This window comes from Somniosus microcephalus, chromosome 1 (assembly GCF_052327205.1).
Source record: "Somniosus microcephalus isolate GS21.2 chromosome 1, FLI_Smic_1.0, whole genome shotgun sequence".
In the NCBI taxonomy this organism is placed as follows: Eukaryota; Metazoa; Chordata; class Chondrichthyes; order Squaliformes; family Somniosidae; genus Somniosus; species Somniosus microcephalus.
The window spans coordinates 178466703-178484030 of NC_140987.1; the positions used below are offsets into that span (position 1 = coordinate 178466703).

The 17328-nt window shown below is 43.5% G+C and overlaps 1 protein-coding gene across 1 annotated transcript in view; it reads right to left on the minus strand.

Annotated features, from left to right (window-relative positions):
• Window positions 1-17328, minus strand: part of ppip5k2 (diphosphoinositol pentakisphosphate kinase 2) — a 207207-nt gene that overhangs the window by 107686 nt on the left and 82193 nt on the right. The window contains 5 exon segments of the mRNA XM_085987698.1: window positions 5730-5871; window positions 11867-12049; window positions 13027-13148; window positions 15586-15711; window positions 16477-16562. Of these exon segments, the coding sequence (XP_085843824.1) occupies window positions 5730-5871; window positions 11867-12049; window positions 13027-13148; window positions 15586-15711; window positions 16477-16562 (659 nt within the window).

Sequence of the window (17328 nt, forward strand, 5' to 3'; positions counted from 1 at the left end):
ACTTGAAAGCTCGCAAGAACAAACCCAAAACAAAAAACTATGAAAAATGGTTTGACCGAGATTGCCATAACATGAGGAAAAAACTTAGAAAAATATCAAACCAAAAACACAGACATCCAGAAAACGAGGAACTACGCCTTACTTATTGTCAGACACTAACACAATACAGAAACACACTCAGAACCAAAAAAGAGCAATATATTAAGAATACACTCAGCTCCATGGAGGAATCCATTGATTCCAATTGTTTCTGGGAAAACTTGAAAACACTACACAAAAAACAACACGACGATTTGGCCATTCAAAATGGGGACACATGGGTAAACCACTTTGAAAAATTATACCAGAAAAACACACTAAGACCAGAGCAACACCAAATATGCAAAAAACTGGAAAAGCTAGAAATGGCCATAAAAGATAACCAAAACCCACTGGACGCCATAATAACAGAAAAAGAACTTCTTGAAAAACTCAAGGACCTGCGACCAGGAAAAGCCTGCGGGACAGATGGCATACTAAACGAGATGATTAAATACACAGACAACAAAATGAAACTGGCTATCCTAAAACTCTTCAACTTGGTTCTGAGTGTCGGTTATTTCCCTGATATCTGGAACAAAGGACTCATAACGCCCATATACAAAAGTGGGGACAAAATCGACCCAAACAACTATCGAGGCATCTGTGTAAACATTAACCTGGGGAAGGTATTCTGTAGCATCATAAACAAAAGACTTATAAACTTCCTTGAGGAGCACAATGTCTTGAGTAAAAGCCAAATTGGATTCCTGCCAAACTATAGAACATCCGATCATATCTTCACCCTACAGACCCTAATTGACAAACACGTTCACCATAACAAAAGCAAAATCTACGCATGCTTTGTAGATTTCCAGAAGGCTTTCGACTCCATCTGGCATGACGGTTTATTCCTGAAACTTATCGAAAGCGGGGTAGGAGGGAAAACATATGATGTAATTAAATCAATGTATACAAACAACAAATGTGCAGTTAAAATTGGAGACAAACAAACAAAATACTTCCCACAGGGGCGGGGGGTGACGCAGGGCTCGCCAATCTCACCGACACTCTTTAATATTTACATAAATGGATTGGCAAAACTACTTGAACAATCTACAGCACCCGGCCTCACCCTATATGAATCCAAGGTTAAATTCCTCCTCTATGCAGACGACCTGGTTCTGCTGTCACCTACTAAAGAGGGGCTACAGCAAAACCTGGACCTGCTGGAGTCGTACTGCCAGACTTGGGCCCTGACAATAAATCCCCAAAAAACCAAAGTCCTTGTGTTCCAGCAAAGATCCAAACATCAGGGACCCAAAATAAATTTCACAGTAGGAACAACCAAAATTGAACAAACCACTAACTACACATACTTGGGCTTAAAAATCAGTTCTACGGGAAACTTCAAACTGGCTGTGAATGAACTGAAAGAGAAAGCAAGAAGGGCTTTCTATGCCATCAAAAAATCAATCCAAATAGAAATCCCAATTAGCATTTGGCTCAAAATTTTCAAATCAGTAATTGAACCAATTGCACTCTATGGCAGTGAGGTATGGGGACCGCTAACTCAACAAGAATTTGCAAAATGGGACAAACACCCAATTGAGATCCTACATGCAGAATTCTGTAAAAGTATCCTCCGGACTCAAAGGAAAACAGTAAACAATGCATGCAGGGCGGAACTAGGCCAATATCCATTAATAATCACTATCCAAAAAAGAGCCACCAAATTTTGGAATCACCTACAAATGAGCAACCCCCAATGCTATCACTACGACGCCCTGAAATGCCAAGAGCTGACCATAAAGAAGAATACCCTCAGTCAACTAGTCCTGGGACTCAGTGAAGTAACTACTAACAATACTAACAACAACCAGCCCCAGGACAGTGACAGGGTAACACAAAGAATTCGACCCAACACAATCGTCGCTAAGCAAAAGGAAAAATATCTGACATATTGGGCAGAAACAACAAAAACCCAAAGCAAACTCAATTGCTACTTGGCCCTAAACAGACAATACAACATAGCTGATTACCTGACCATGGTAAAGGATAACAAACTGAGAAGAACCTTGACAAGGTACAGACTTAGCGAACATAGCCTAGCGATCGAAAAAGGCAGACACAGGCAGACCAGGCTGCCAAGAGAGGACAGGATATGCTCTCACTGCAGTCAGGGAGTGGTGGAGACAGAGATGCACTTCCTCACAGCTTGTGGAAAATATCAGGGCATCAGGGAGAATTTCTACCAAAAATTCTCACAAATATGCCCTGATTTCAGAAATCTGAATGACAACCAAAAACTCCCATTCCTACTGGGAGAGGAGAGAAGCTGTATAACACTGGCGGCACACTATGTTACAGCTTGCCACGAACAGAGGAACAACCAGTAAACTAAGAAAAGAATATATATAAACAATGCGAATGTATATTTATACACTCAGGGATATACCTGTTTATACACTGTATGAATAGAACTGCGTTTATGTGCTAAACCATAAATGTATTTTGATGCTTTGGCAACATAAGATGTAACTTATCATGCCAATAAAGCGATTTGAATTGTGAATTGTGAAAGGGAGGGGGTGGGAGAGGGAGAGGGGGGTGGGAGAGGGAGAGGGGGTGGGAGAGGGAGAGGGGGGGGAGAGGGAGAGGGGGGGGAGAGGGAGAGGGAGAGGGGGGGAGAGGGAGAGGGGGGGAGAGGGGAGAGGGGGAGGAGGGGGGAGAGGGGGAGGAGGGGGGGAGGAGGCGGGAGAGGGGGAGGAGGCGGGAGAGGGGGAGGAGGCGGGAGAGGGGGAGGAGGCGGGAGAGGGGGAGGAGGCGGGAGAGGGAGAGGAGGCGGGAGAGGGGGAGGAGGCGGGAGAGGGGGAGGAGGCGGGAGAGGGGGAGGAGGCGGGAGAGGGGGAGGAGGCGGGAGAGGGGGAGGAGGCGGGAGAGGGGGAGGAGGCGGGAGAGGGGGAGGAGGCGGGAGAGGGGGAGGAGGCGGGAGAGGGGGGGAGGAGGGGGGCGGGGGGGGGAGGAAAGAGGAGGGGGGTAGAAAGGGTGGGGGTAGCCAGCAGACCCTCTCCCCTCTGCCGGCGATGGCTCCGCTGAGCTCCGTGCCGCCCCACGCACTGACATGCCGAGCGCAGCGCCCCGGTCAACCCGAGCCCCGCCCTCCCGAGGCCGGGCTGGAGCGGCTTGAGACGGCCGATTGCGGCTGGCGAGCCTGGTTGCCGGGGTAACCCTCTCCACTCCGCTCCCCCTCCCCTCCCGCTAACCTGCTCGCTTCCCTCTGGCCACGCTGTGTGGAGGTGCGCGTGCGCCGTGCAGCGCCAGCGTGAATGAAGCGCGAGGAGCTTGCAGTGAGCCCAGCCAGCCTTTACCAAGATGGCTGGCCGCTGGTTCGGAATCAGGCCCAGTGGGGGGTGAGGGGTGGGAGGAGCTTGCCACAAAACAATTGCCTAGGGTTCAGCATGGCTGGCAACAGACGCCCAGGCTTCGAGGCCTACCTGCAAAAACGGGGAAAGGTAGGAAAATTAATGAGATTAGATAAAAGATTTAGAAAGTAATTAACTTTTTTTTTTAAAACAATGTGTTTTAAAAGCAACTTTTTTTTTTTTTTTAAAAAGACGCAGAAAGCGGGAAAAAGAAATGAAAAGTTTGGAATCATGATGGCGGCGACTCACCTCGGTTCAGAACGATAAGGCCCGCCCACACATGCACCGATTGGTCAACCGTCAGGTCACCGAAGCGTAGGATTGGTCAATCGTCCCGTCACTCGACTCGAGGAGGGCCCGCCCCCGCCACGCAGCGATTGGTCGACCGTCGGGTCGCTCGACCGTACGATTGGTCGACTTCGACGTCACTCAATGCTAATGAGCAGATAATGAGCGGAATTTTGAACGTTTTTTGTATACCGCGGGCACAATTTTTCGTCTCACCGAAACGTAAATACGCTTACGACCGTTCTGGAATCGTAAGCTTTCTTTTGATGTAACACATGTGTAGGTACGCTCTATAACTTTTGATTGTATAGCTGGACAGAGAGACAGAAAGACAGAGAGACATACCGTTTTATATATATCGATAGTGCCGCTGCTATCTCTTCTCTAGCTTCTTTTATTTTGCATGGATGCAATCCACCTGGGCCAGGGGGGTTTTATCCTTTCTAAGTTGATTAGTTTATCAATTACCTCCCCCTTTTCAATATCAAATATTTTAATATATTTTTTGATCTCTTCTAATGTCTTGCACCCCTTGTTAGTCTCCCTGATAAATATTACGGCAAAGTAGCTATTCAATATTTCTGCCATTTCGCGGTCATTAAATGTGAGTTTATCTTGTGCATTCCTTAGTGGTCCTGTCAATATCCTGATTTTTTTTTTTAAACATAGAATATATAGCACAGAAACAGGCCATTCAGTCCAACTATTCTGTGCTGGTGTTTATACTTCATACAAATCTTCTCCCATTCCATCTGCCTCATCTCAGCCTTTCAGCATATCTTTCTATTCTCTTTTCTCTCATGTACTCATCTAGTTTCCCTTTGAAAGCATCTAAGCTATTTGCCTCTACACTTCCTGTGGTGGCAAGTTCCACCTTCTAACTACTCTCTGAGTAAAGACATTTCTCGTTATTTCCCTATTGGATTTATTAGTAACTATCTTGTATTTATGGTCCCTCGTTTGGGATTTTGCCACAAGTGGAAACATTCTCTCCGCATCTACCCTGTCCAACCCACTTATAATTTTGAAGACCTCTATCAGGTCACCTCGAAGTCTTGTCTTTTCTAAAGAAAAAAGCCCTAACCTGTTCAATCTTTCCCGATAGCTGTAATCCCTCAGCTCTGGTACCATCCTTGTGAATCTATTTTGCACTTTCACCATTGCTTCAATGTCCTTTTTATAGGATGAAGCCCAGAACTATGCACAGTACTCTTAAGTGCGGCCTGACCAGGGTCCTATACAAGTTTAACATAACGTCACTACTGTTGAATTCTATACCCAAGAAATAAATTTCAGTGCTTGGTTAGCATTTTTAATTGCTTTGCTGACCTGTGATGCTGTTTTTAATGATTTGTTCACCTGTACCCAGAGATCCCTTTGTTCTTCTACCCCATTCAGTATTTTATTTTCTAAGGTGTAGGTAATGTTTCTATTTTTCTGACCAAAGTGCATCACCTCACATTTATCGCTGTTAAAGTTTATTTGCCACTTAACCGCCCAGTCTGCAAGTTTTCTAATGTCTTCTTGTATTATGTGGCATTCTTTCTCAGTGTTAGCTATACCCCACAGTTTGGGATCATCTGCAAATTTTGACATTGAGTTACTTGTTTCCAAGTCTAAATCATTAATATAAATTATGAGCAACAGTGATGCCAGCACTGATCCTTTTGGAGCATTGCTTTCTACCTTCCTCCAAACTGAATAACTACTCTTTACCCCTGCTCTCTGCTTTTTTTAAGAATCAATTTGCTCTCCATTCAGCTATTTGTCCTGACTCCACATGCCCTAACCTTTGTCATGAGCCTACCGTGTTGTCCCTTATCGAAGGACTTGTGTATTTGCAGAATACTTCACTATTTCTTTTTATATTACTTGATAATTTAGTTTCATAGCTCCTCTTTGCTTTCCTAATTGTTTTTTTGACATCTTTTCTAACCCCTTCGTATTCCCTTTTGTCATCCTCTCCTTTATTGTCTATATATAAATGAAATACCTTACCAGCTGATTTAGGGTCTTCCATCCTCTGCCTAATCTGGGATGTCAGGCTCTGGATCAGGGCATAAACCTTATCACAGGTCTTAACAGGGTTTTTGAGTAACTGCATTGATTTAATTATAGAACTGCTTTTATTTGGAGCAAGCTGCAAAAGACAGAAAGTGTTAAAGAAAACTATTACAGGCCACAATAAACCTCAAAACTCAACTTTAAAAAAAAATACATAGATCGGTTAAATACGCTCGAGTTTTTCTTTGGGAGGGAAGAAAGAGAACAAAAGGGCAAAAGAGAGTAAGAGAAAGTGTTGAGAAAGAGAGGGAGGGAGAGAAAAAGAAAAAGTAAAAGAAAGAAAAAAGTAAAAGAAATAAAGAGAGAACACCCATTCCTGATCACAGACACAAAGGAATCATTCTAGCACTGGAGGTAGCGCAGAGACCAATCATGATGTTGACTCTTAGGTCGGAATTTTCTGGGTGAGTCCGGTGTAGGCAGCCGTCATGGCGGGTCTCGAGCCCATTGCTGGCTCCATCCCACTGCACAGAACGACTTTATGTCAATAGGGCCAATTAAACCCGCCCTGCGCCTTACCCGGCTCAATTAAATGGTGCGGGTCTGCTGACGTCATTCATGACGCATTTTCAGCCGGGATCTTTAAAGGGGCCATGGCCACATTACATTTGAAGGTTAATGTAACATAGTGCTGACAGTGCACTACAGCATTGGAGTGCTGCAAACACTTTGACAATGATTGTACAGAGGCAGAGGGCTGCACCCAGGTTCTCCGATTGACTCCCTCTAAATGCTTGTGGAGGGAGTCAGAGCATGCAGGGAGGTCCTCTTCCCTTCCAATGGGTGGAAGAGACCTCCCCAGAAGACCAAAACAGTCTGGTTGCAGATTGCAGAGGTCAACAGCAGGGATGTGGTCAGGAGGACCTGGGTGCAGTGCCGCAAACATTTCAATGATCTCATTAGATCAGGAAACGGGAGTACAAAGCCACACTCAACTGCATCCTGTTGTGCCTCTCATCACATCCCCATCACTCTGCCTTCCCAACCATGCCCCTGCACATCATTACACCAACTTACCTTGCACCTCCACCCATCCCCCTCTCTCTATATACTCATATCCCCATCTGACTAGCCACCCCTCACCCTCTCCCTCATCCTCGTGCAATCATACCAATTAACACACAAGGAGGCCACTTGGTTTTAGCACCCCACTCCATCATAGTTTCCCTCTAAAGATCTAACCCATCCATTCCTTACACTCATTCCATCACTCTCACTCAACCTTCTCTTCTTTCCCTCCTTGCAGGAAAAGAGAGCCCACAATAAGAGGGTGAGGAGGAGAACCGGCGGTGGCCCTCCATCATTTGCAAACCATACAACAGCAGAGGAGGCTGTTTTAGGAATATCTGGAGTCGCCGAGCAGCTGGAGGTGGGAGACGGAGAGAGGGGGACATCTCAGCAACCTGGTGACAGAATTACATTTCATAGAGCTACATGGCCTACATCAGTCACTCATATGGGAACTGATGTCAGCAGCCAGTGAATGGTCATCATGTGCATAATGGTATTTGTACCCATTCTTCATAGGACATATCTAACTCATCTCTTTACTCTCCCATAGCTCCATCAAGAGGCCCCCCACCACCACTGTCCAGGAGAAAGAAGATGACAACTCCTCATGGGAGCCTCCAGCCTCTGAGGGTGCACCATCACCAGACATAAGCGCACCCAGCACCAGTGCAGATACGTACACCTGGGTGGGTCCCATGCAAGAGAGAGTAGTGTTGTCATCTGGTGTCTCACAACTCACAATGACGTCATTCATGCAAGAGCAGATGGTGGAGACAGGGACAGCAGTGAAGACTCTTCGCCGGAGGGTGCAGAATGTTCCTAGCTCTGCTCAGCTGCATGCAGACACTGAGCCTTGGAGGCCATCCAGAAAGAGGGCGATCCTGGAGGTGCAGGAAGAAGTGCAGGGGGCTCTGACTGGTTTTGCGAGCGCGATGTCTGCAAATGTTCAGAGAATGGAGGTCTCCATCTCCAACATGAGCACCACTGTGTCGCAGGTGATGGCGCATCATGTGGCAGCCATATGGGTGTACTGCATCAAGTTAAGTAAATCTGGCCATGATAAGCCATCCCTGGCCTCCCAGGCAGCAATGTACTCAGATGCTGGTGCCCTCTGTCCTGTGCAGCATCAGGTAATTGCGGAGAAGGTTGGTGCTGCTGGTGTTGGGGCTCATTGTGGTTCGATTCTGAGGACCAAGGAGAGATAATATAAACAGCACCCATGTTGATGGAATAGATGGCAGGTTAAGTAGAGATGACAGAAGCAATCTGTCAATGGTGAGAGGTGTTCTTCTAATGAGGTGACACTGGATGGAGACTTTGCTGGAAAGACTTGCAGCCTACAGAGTCTGTGCTGGGAATGCAGTGAGCAATAGCTTCTGCCTGAGGAACATGATCAGCTCTCAGGTGGGAGCTTTTACAGTACATTTCATGTTGTCAACTAATCAGCTGGAGTAATGGCTACTCAACTCCCGCCTCAGGTTGATAGACGTGGTTCCCGAGCAGTGTGGTTCCCATAGCCATGCAGGTAAATTTAAAATGTAGGGGGGGGAAAAAAGGCTCTTAAGTGTCTGTAAACAAGGTTATAATGATTTCAATTAGGTCACCCGCCTCTGCCATTCGGGTTGCTGCCGCACCGGCAAACGTGCCTGAGGGAAAGGCGCGTGGGGGCGGGATGACAGCGGGTTCCCGACCCGCTCCCACTTTTTTCAGCTTTCCCACCCAACCCGCCTCCATTCCCACCCGCAAGGACCGAAGAAAACTCTGGCTTTAGTGTCAAAGTTGCAAGTTAAGAGAAACTTAGGCTTTGCGACCTTTAAAGTGAGGTGATCTTAGAGGTATACACGACAGTAAAAAGTGTGGAAAAGGTAAACCTGGAAAACGTCTTCAAAGTGATAAAAGACAAATTTAGAACCGATACCAACAAGCTTTCCTTGAAAGAGTGATCACTGCATAGAAATTAACTTCAAGATAAAGTAGGTGAAAGCTGGCAGCAAAAAGTACAGTTTTACTCTGGTCTACACTGGGACTGCTTTCACATCTCTTCCCAAGGTCCCAGATTTGCAATCCAGAGATGAGGGCAACACAAAACCTGCAAGGACCAAAGACCAAAGGACACCCTTGTGTCAGAAGAATCCAGGGCAGCCACATTCAGACTTAGGGTTAACCTGGAACTAAAAGTGGTCAAACACCCTAGGAACCGGGAATGAGTTCAACAAAGGATGTAGGGCAATTTCTTTCCTTCTTCTTTATTTATGTCTGTCAGATTCTTAATCATCATCCAAAGTCTCAACCTCCAGAATGGATTTCTCAGGCAGAGCCACGAGGAGAGGTTCATAAAATGTTCCAGATGTATGGGTGAAGGTGAAAATAGTCACTAAGTTCACATAGAAGAGTTGAAGAAATCAGGAGCCTTTGCGAATTGTGGGGAGAAGCCAAAGTGTATCTTCTCTGTGTAGAAAGGCCCTGGACAGCTAACGTTTTGGTAGTGTTGTGTAGGAACCAGCAACTATAAAGAGGCAGAGTAACTGAGGCTCCCATGTCCATTCCAGAGTTTGCCTTTGTTTAGAAATCAACCAAGAGGGACTCCGAGTCTTGAATCAACAATGTGCTCAGATTACAGCATGCTTACCAATAGCCCCAGGCACTGCTAGAACTAATCAATGAAACCAATGGGAGCCTCTTTGGGGATCTTGATTGAAATTGGTAAGCTTATCACCATCCAACAGTGTTTCAAAAACTACCTACACTAGCTAGCAATAGTCTACGCCAAATTGCCCATGGAGTGGAGGAGACCAATAGGGAATCTTTCTCCTTGGAGCAATGGTTGAAGTGATATGGGGCTACAAAGCTTCTCAACAGTGGGGAAAAAATGAATGGAAGCCATACATGCATGAAGCAGCTTTTACACAGGACAGGAATGGGAAAGTCACATGGGCAACAATTCCAACATTAATTTTTTTTTGGTCACCAATTTTGTGCCCGAGATACATTTCCATGGGCGCAAGCTGCCATCCAGTACCTCACCAAGTTGCCATTAATCATGTGTGACCCTTGACAGTGAAAATCAGCAGGGCCATCACAGCTGAAGCCAATCACATCTTTACTTAACTCCTCACAAACACACTTCTAAGCAGCTTTTAGATAGGGATCAGAAGTGTAAACTTGAGCCAATTTTCCCTAGGAGGCCAAACATAGAAGTGGAAATGTGCATTTTCTGGCCTGAAATAGTCAGTGTGCTTGGAGCGTGCACCAGAGCCCCAAGGCTCACCTCAAATTAGGCATCAAGCCTCATCAGCATATTGCCTGCAAGTTGTGAATGGCAACTGGGCATCCAGAAAAAGCTCACTGGCTCCACAAGGACAAAGTTGCGCCAGCTGCCTCCCCGGCAGCGATCTGTATGTACACCCTGGTGGAACGTGGGGTGGGATGTTTAGCGGGGTGGGGGTGGCAACTGTCTTCGGGAATGCTGTGGAGCCAGGAGGAGCAAGTTTGCTGTTCCTGGAGTTTTTTTTTTATTTTTTTTTTTAAATATACCTTTTTGGCAACTGCCTCCATCGGTTCCTTTGTAGACATGGTTATCCTGAATGCAGCAGGCCCGGTACCGGCTGTGTTCAGACCCACCCAATTTCAGGAAGGGGGCCCTGCAAAAAAAAAAAGGGTGCCCAACGCCTGTTTCAGATGCGGGCTTTGGACGTCTATACTGGAGCCTTTATCAATATAGCTGATGGCACACTTCCAGCGTGGAATGTGCACGCACATGCCACCTGCCATAATCAACACTTAGGCACCCATTTTGCAGCTGTAAAACGAACACGGCGTCAACAAATTTCTAGGGCATAGTATCTTCCGACAACCATATCCTCTGTAATCAACTCTCTGACGATCAAGCCTTTGACTTTCCTGCTCTGTACAATTCAGTGACTTTATGGAAAGCTGCATCATAATACTTCAAGAGTACAGTTCCTTGTGTGAACTTTCTCCAGCAGAAAGGTACAAATACTTGGTCCTCTCCTACAATGTGCATAAGATCCAGATTGATGTATTGAAACATGATTAAAATCTATAGTTTATAAATCTTAGCATTACAATCAATTAGGAGAAATGCAGTGCAAAGAAAAGTAAACATAAAAATACTAACAATAATTTGGAGTAAACAACATGAGGAAGGAGTGGGAACCTGAGAAAGGGAGGGTAAATGAGAAAGAGGGATATCCAATTGCACATCAGACTATAACCTTCCAAATCCTAGCATTGCTTTAGGAAGAGTGCAAAATTACTGATTAATGTTAAGTTGATATAAAATTATCTGATCTGACTCAACTGATTAAACTGAAAACATACACCTGCATCCACCAGAAAAATTATACTCCACAAACTACGGGAGGTCCTCAGTACCAGAACAAGGGGAGGGCATCTGGAACTGGTGCATTAACACTCCTTTTCCTCTCTACAATCTTCAACATGGTCAAACACACCATCCTCCTCCAACACATGTCCAGGTCCATGGGACTGCCCTCACTTGGTTCCACGTTTACTTATCCAAGCATAGCTCTGCTACTTCAGGAGTTCCCCCACCCCCCCCCCACCCCACCCACCCACCTGAAGCTCTGGAATTACTTTCCTGAACTCTTCACCTCCGTTTCTTTCTTTAAGGTCCTCCCATGTCACCCCTGATCGAGCTTACAACCCATCTGTATGACCAAGCATTTGGGCACCCTTCCTAATACCTCCATCCTTAGTTTGGTGTCCATTTTTTGATCATGCCTCTCTGAAGCACTTTGGGGTGTTTTTCTATGTTAATAGCACTGGATAAATGCAAGTTGTTGTTTTGTTGGTGTGAAGATACTTTGCCACATTCATGGAAAGCACACACATGTACAAACACTTCAGGCTGTCTTAACTCAACAGAATATTGTTGTGGGAGGATGGTATCAATATGTCATCAGTGCTATTCTGATGACCAAAGAAAACCATTAAAAAAAATTAAGTTCTTAGCATATGACTAAATCACAAAATAGGTACACAAATGTTAGAATCAAAAGAAGCTATCAATCACCCACCTTTTCATAATCTTCAACAGTGAAGTCTCGGTCTTTCTGTAGGATCTCATGAAGCCGAGCTTTAACCCGCTGCTGGCAACTATTCAGGGAATCACTGTCATTGTCTAACAAGCCATTCATGTTAGCACTTTTAACCATCTGTACAAGAATTGGGGTTAGCTCCCCTTCCAGAGCAAGCAATCCCTAGTTGCAAATAGTCAACATCAATTTTAGACATAATTATTTCACAGAAAAACAAATCCATCCCATTTGCTGTTTTTCATGCAGTCCACATTTTAAACCATTTGCAGCAGCACTTTGGAATATTGTTTCTATTATGAATAGAATTTACCATAATTAGCAGAACCGGACGCTACCTGAAATTTGCCTACCGTTTTTGATCACAGAGTTGTTTCAACAGTGCATTTTGAGAACATGCGGCTCATATTACTTTACTTTTTTTTTTATAAAAGGACTATGCCAATCAACTTGAAATCTTTATTGACTAAATAACGGATCACTACTTTTGTCAGCATGGCAGATATGGCTACATATTTAATCAGTTTATTCAGATCTTATTGTACAGATGCTCATAACCTGCTGACTGACACTACTGGTGCAGAATATTTTGGCACATTTCACTTAACAGAGCAGACATGGAGAATATACAGAAAAGTTCACTTCAGTCAACCATTCAAATTTTATTCTCAGAAGGACCAACAACCCAACTATATCCACAATGTACTGTTTTAAACCAGCAAGTGCAATGGCGATTATATCGGCAGTTGTGTTTACCCTGGGCTCACATGCAGATTTCTGTTTGCAACCAGGTGCATACCCATCAGATTAAATTATTTCGATAGCAAAATACTGCAGATGTTGGAAATCCGAAATAACAACAGAAAATGCTGGAAAAACTCAGCAAGTCAGGCAACAAACGTCAACTCAAATTTCTCTCCACAGATTAAATTATTTGATGGGGTTATGGTGGTAGTAGTAGTGTTAGCACATCAGGGATCAGAAACCTATTAAAAGTAGTTTAAGAAAAATACTGTTCTCAGAAATTATTTCTAGAGGACATCAGTCGAACCAAAATAACTTGTAGTATATGCAGTAATACAACTTTAAATATATTGGTGTGTGAGGTATAAACACTTAATAAAATTCTTGGTATTTCAAACCTTAGCAAAGGCTGCTGCTGTCATCTGAACTCTCCCTTCATCTGATGCATAGATCTTTAGATCATGCCGATATGTACTGTGCAATCGGAGCAAACCACAACCTGGAAATCCTGCATAATCTCCTGAAATATATAACATATGAAATGCAGAAAGCATCAAAGTATTAAGTATTGAACCCTTTCTAAATATGACCAACATGTATGACAGAAGAATTAAAAATCTAACACAACATACTATACACTATTAAATCAGCAGGCACCATGGGTATTATGCTGTGTGATAAGAGTTCAGAACTTTTAGTTCAGTACTTACCATAGGCCGACATACAAATTTCTTCTGTTTATAATGTTGATGAGTATTTGGCATTTTGTATTTGAAGTGGCGTGTTGTCAGAAAATTGGGCTAAAACTGCCATTTAATTTCTACATGTTGTTAACTACAAACTTTAAAGAAATTCTTCCCCTCCTGAAACAGCAACTTCAGATTTACTGAATGTGAACAAGATATCAACCTTTCACGGGCCTAAGAAATATTGGGATGCAGACTGTAAATTACTTGGACTCTTATTGGATCTGTCCTACTTGACTGTTATCCTAGAGGATAACAGCCGTTTGTTGTTTCTTCCCCCCCTGTAAAGCACCTCGAGACATTTTCTACATTAAAAGCACTATATTAATGCAAGTTGTTGTGCTGAACATTAGATGCTGCAATTTTCCTCACTTGTTACAGGATTGAGTGAAAACAGTAAAAAAGAAACCTTACATCAGCGCACAATTCCAGTTTGTGCCACTTGATTACCTAGTGTCACTTTCTGTATGGGTATCACCTATGTAAACTTGTCACACTTCAATTAAACAATCTAGCCACTGGATGGCTCCATAAGCAAACTTTCAGTATTGCTTCTCCCAGATCTGATGAGAGCTTGGTTCTTCTCAAGTGATTTCACCCCTCAGACAAGTTTGCTTGAAACTTTAAATTTGAAACATTTGATGCTTTTATTTTTATTTATTAATAGGTTACTTATTCCTTTTGGTGTTCGAGTCATTTAGCTCCAAGATTTGATTTCCTGCTGCAGTCATTGCACTGTTCTATGCCAGCCTTCAGGCTTCCAGCTACTCCTGCCACCTGTTGGCAGCGGGCCTGTTCTTGGTTGCCACTGTTCTCAGGTTTCGAATTAGGCCCATTCTCAGCTGCCACTACTAGCTGCTTAGCAGTTCCCCTACCACTGCTCCCTATACCCAACCCCCCTGCAAACCAGAAAAGGTCGACATCAACCAGGAAAAAAGTGGAAAATTGGAATGACAAGGCAGGAGCAAAACGATGAAACAAAGGACAAAAAAAAGAGAATTATTAGCTTTTGAAGACAAGGAGGGAGGCAGCAATTCAGAATTCCTGAGGTGAGGGCTTAGTGACCAAAAGATTGGTTTTTGATGGTGGAGTAAAGGGAGCAGAGAACAAACAGTAATCTGGTGTCGGAGACTTGGATGCAGATAGGGACTTTGCACAGGAGATGATGAGGCTGTGAAGTTTTGAATCAGCCAGAATTTATGAAGGAAGCCACTGAGAATAACAATGGAGAAGTCAATCCTTGAGGTGATCCCAAAGGCAATGATTTAGCATTTCATTGGCAGTAGAGAGGAATAGATATGCGTAAGCAAGCAACATTGCAAAGGTGTCCAGTCTTGCTTCAAGTCTAAAGTCACCTCCTTTTTCGAAGAAATTTTAGATATGCCAATATATTAAATGGGACTCAGCTACATGTGGAAAAGAATCTGCATCATGATGCCTAGATTAAAACAATACAGGATTATCTAGAACGGTGTACATTTCTATGAGGGTTATCTCACCCAGCTAGTCCCCTGGAAAGTCATTACACGCTAATTGCATCATACTGTGTCTTGGAAATAATGGACGCATGTGAAGCTTGCAGATGCATAATGGCCATGAAGGGTTGTTCCTGGGACCAAGCAATTTGTAAGTCAGGTGTTAGAAGAAAACTAAATACTAGAATTCAGCAGTTCACATTTTACCTGCCCGAAAAGGTAAAACTGATTTAAAAACCTGCTTTGCAAACCTCATGAGAAAAGAAACCACTTGCATCTATAGAGCACTTGATCACACCTCAGGATGTCCCCAAATGATTTACAACCAATAAATTACTTCTGCAGTGCAGTCACTGTTGTTATGTCAGTTAACATTTTCTGCTGGGGTGTCAAAACCCTGCTTGCATTTGCAGCTCTCCTGTTTCAACCACATTGTGGCATTGTGCAACGCACAGAGTAAAAAGACACCCACATTACACTGAAACTTCAAAAAAGGCTCTAGGATAAGGTTAATTGTTAATTCCCATTCACAGTATGCATGGATCTGTCTATGGAAACTACACTTTGCTGTGAGCATGAACAAGGAGAGTTGGGAAGACAATCTGAATTGTGACTTTTTTTTAAAAAAAGGGAATGATGATACTTGTTTTGAAAGTCACAGCAACAGTGCCAGAGCATAAGTAGTTGTTAGTGGTAAATATGTTAGGAAACATAAATGTTTCTCTTATTGTTTTACCTTGTCCTCCTGGATACATGCATCTGAAAGCACGACCTAGCTCTTCAGCTTGGACCCTGCCTGCTGGAGTCAGTTCTCCGCCCCACTTTAATACCAGCAGTAGTGACGGCTCCTCCTTCTTGTTGTCTGTTAGTAATAGGTAATTTAGAATTATTAGGAGCAAAAAAGAACTTGCATTTATGTAGCACCTTTTACAACCTTTCCCAAAGCGCTTTACATCCAATGAAGTACTTTTGAAGTGTAGTCAATTTGCACACACCGAAGTCCCATAAACAGCAATGAGATAATGTGTTTTTAGTGATGTTGGTTGAGGGATAAATATTGGCCAAGACACCAGGGTGAACTCCCTGCTCTTCTTCAAATAGAACCATGGGATCTTATAAGTCCACCTGAGAGGTTAGGCAGAATTTCAGGGTCTCATCCAAAAGACGGCACCTCCAACAGTGCAGCACTCCCTCAATAGCCTGGATTGTGCGCTCAGGTCTCTAGACTTGAATCCACAACCTTCTGACTCAGAGGCGACACCTTAGCCAAGGCTGACGCTTAAACTGAAGCCTCTACCATTTGAGAAGCACGTCATACAGTACTTTTGCAATAACACAGCACCTGGGAAACTGCAGGTGGCTCAGCATCAAAAATTGTACCCTTTCACTTGAAATTATTGCTTACCCAAATGATGGGGGTTTCAATTTTCTACGGTTACTTTGTCAAGTTGCTAATTATAGCTATTCAACCATTAATAAACGCTGTCTGAAGCAAACTGCTCCATTAAATGTGTAGTAGTCAGCAATATAAAGAAATTCACACTGAGTAATTAAACAATGTCAGTTTAAGTACCTTCCGAAACCCAAGAATAAAAAAACACAAAAAACAAAACACGTGGAAGCCTACCGTCTTCTTCACTTGAGGTCTTTGGACATCCAAGAGGCAGGTATGTTAACTGAACTTTACGATTTATTCCAGAAAAATGCCCATACCTGTTAAGAAATCAACTATATTTGTAATTATCTGAAGAGGCAGCTGAAAAGAGTGCACTATGCAACAAGAACTTGCATTTACAGAGCGGCATTAACATGTGAAGCACTTTTGAATGTTTTCCTAAGAGCATAATCAGACAGAAATTGACACCAAGCCAAAGAATTACAGAGGAACTATTTCCTTTTGTTAGAGGAGTCCAGAACAAGGGGGCATAATCTTACATTTAGAGCAAGGCCATTTACAAGTGAAATCAGGAAGCACTTTTTCACACAAAGGGAAATCTGATACCCTCTCCCCAAAAGACTGTGGATCAATTGAAATTTTCAAGTCAAATCAATAGATTTTTGTTAGGAAAGGGTACTAAGGGATCTGAAGAAAAGGCAGTTAAATGAGGTTGGGGTATAGATCAGTCATGATCTAACTGAATGGCGAAACAGGCTCGAGTGGATGAATGGCTTTCTCCTGCTCCTATGTCCTTAGGTCTATGGAGGGTAACAACCGTGCACAGGTTTCAAACACAAAATAGGCAACTCTAATGATATCTGTGAATTATTTAATTCTCTAATATGTGTATGTTAGCTATTTTATTTTCAATACTACTGCCTCAGGTTACTGAAAAATCAACATGGTGGATGAAAACACTTTCAAAAAATAGTCTGAGCAGTATTACTAATTATCCTTCTGCTAATTAAAAATGGTGAGGGGGAAACCAGGGAATCATAGACCAGTTAGCCTAACATCTGTTGTTAATTATAGACTCTAGCA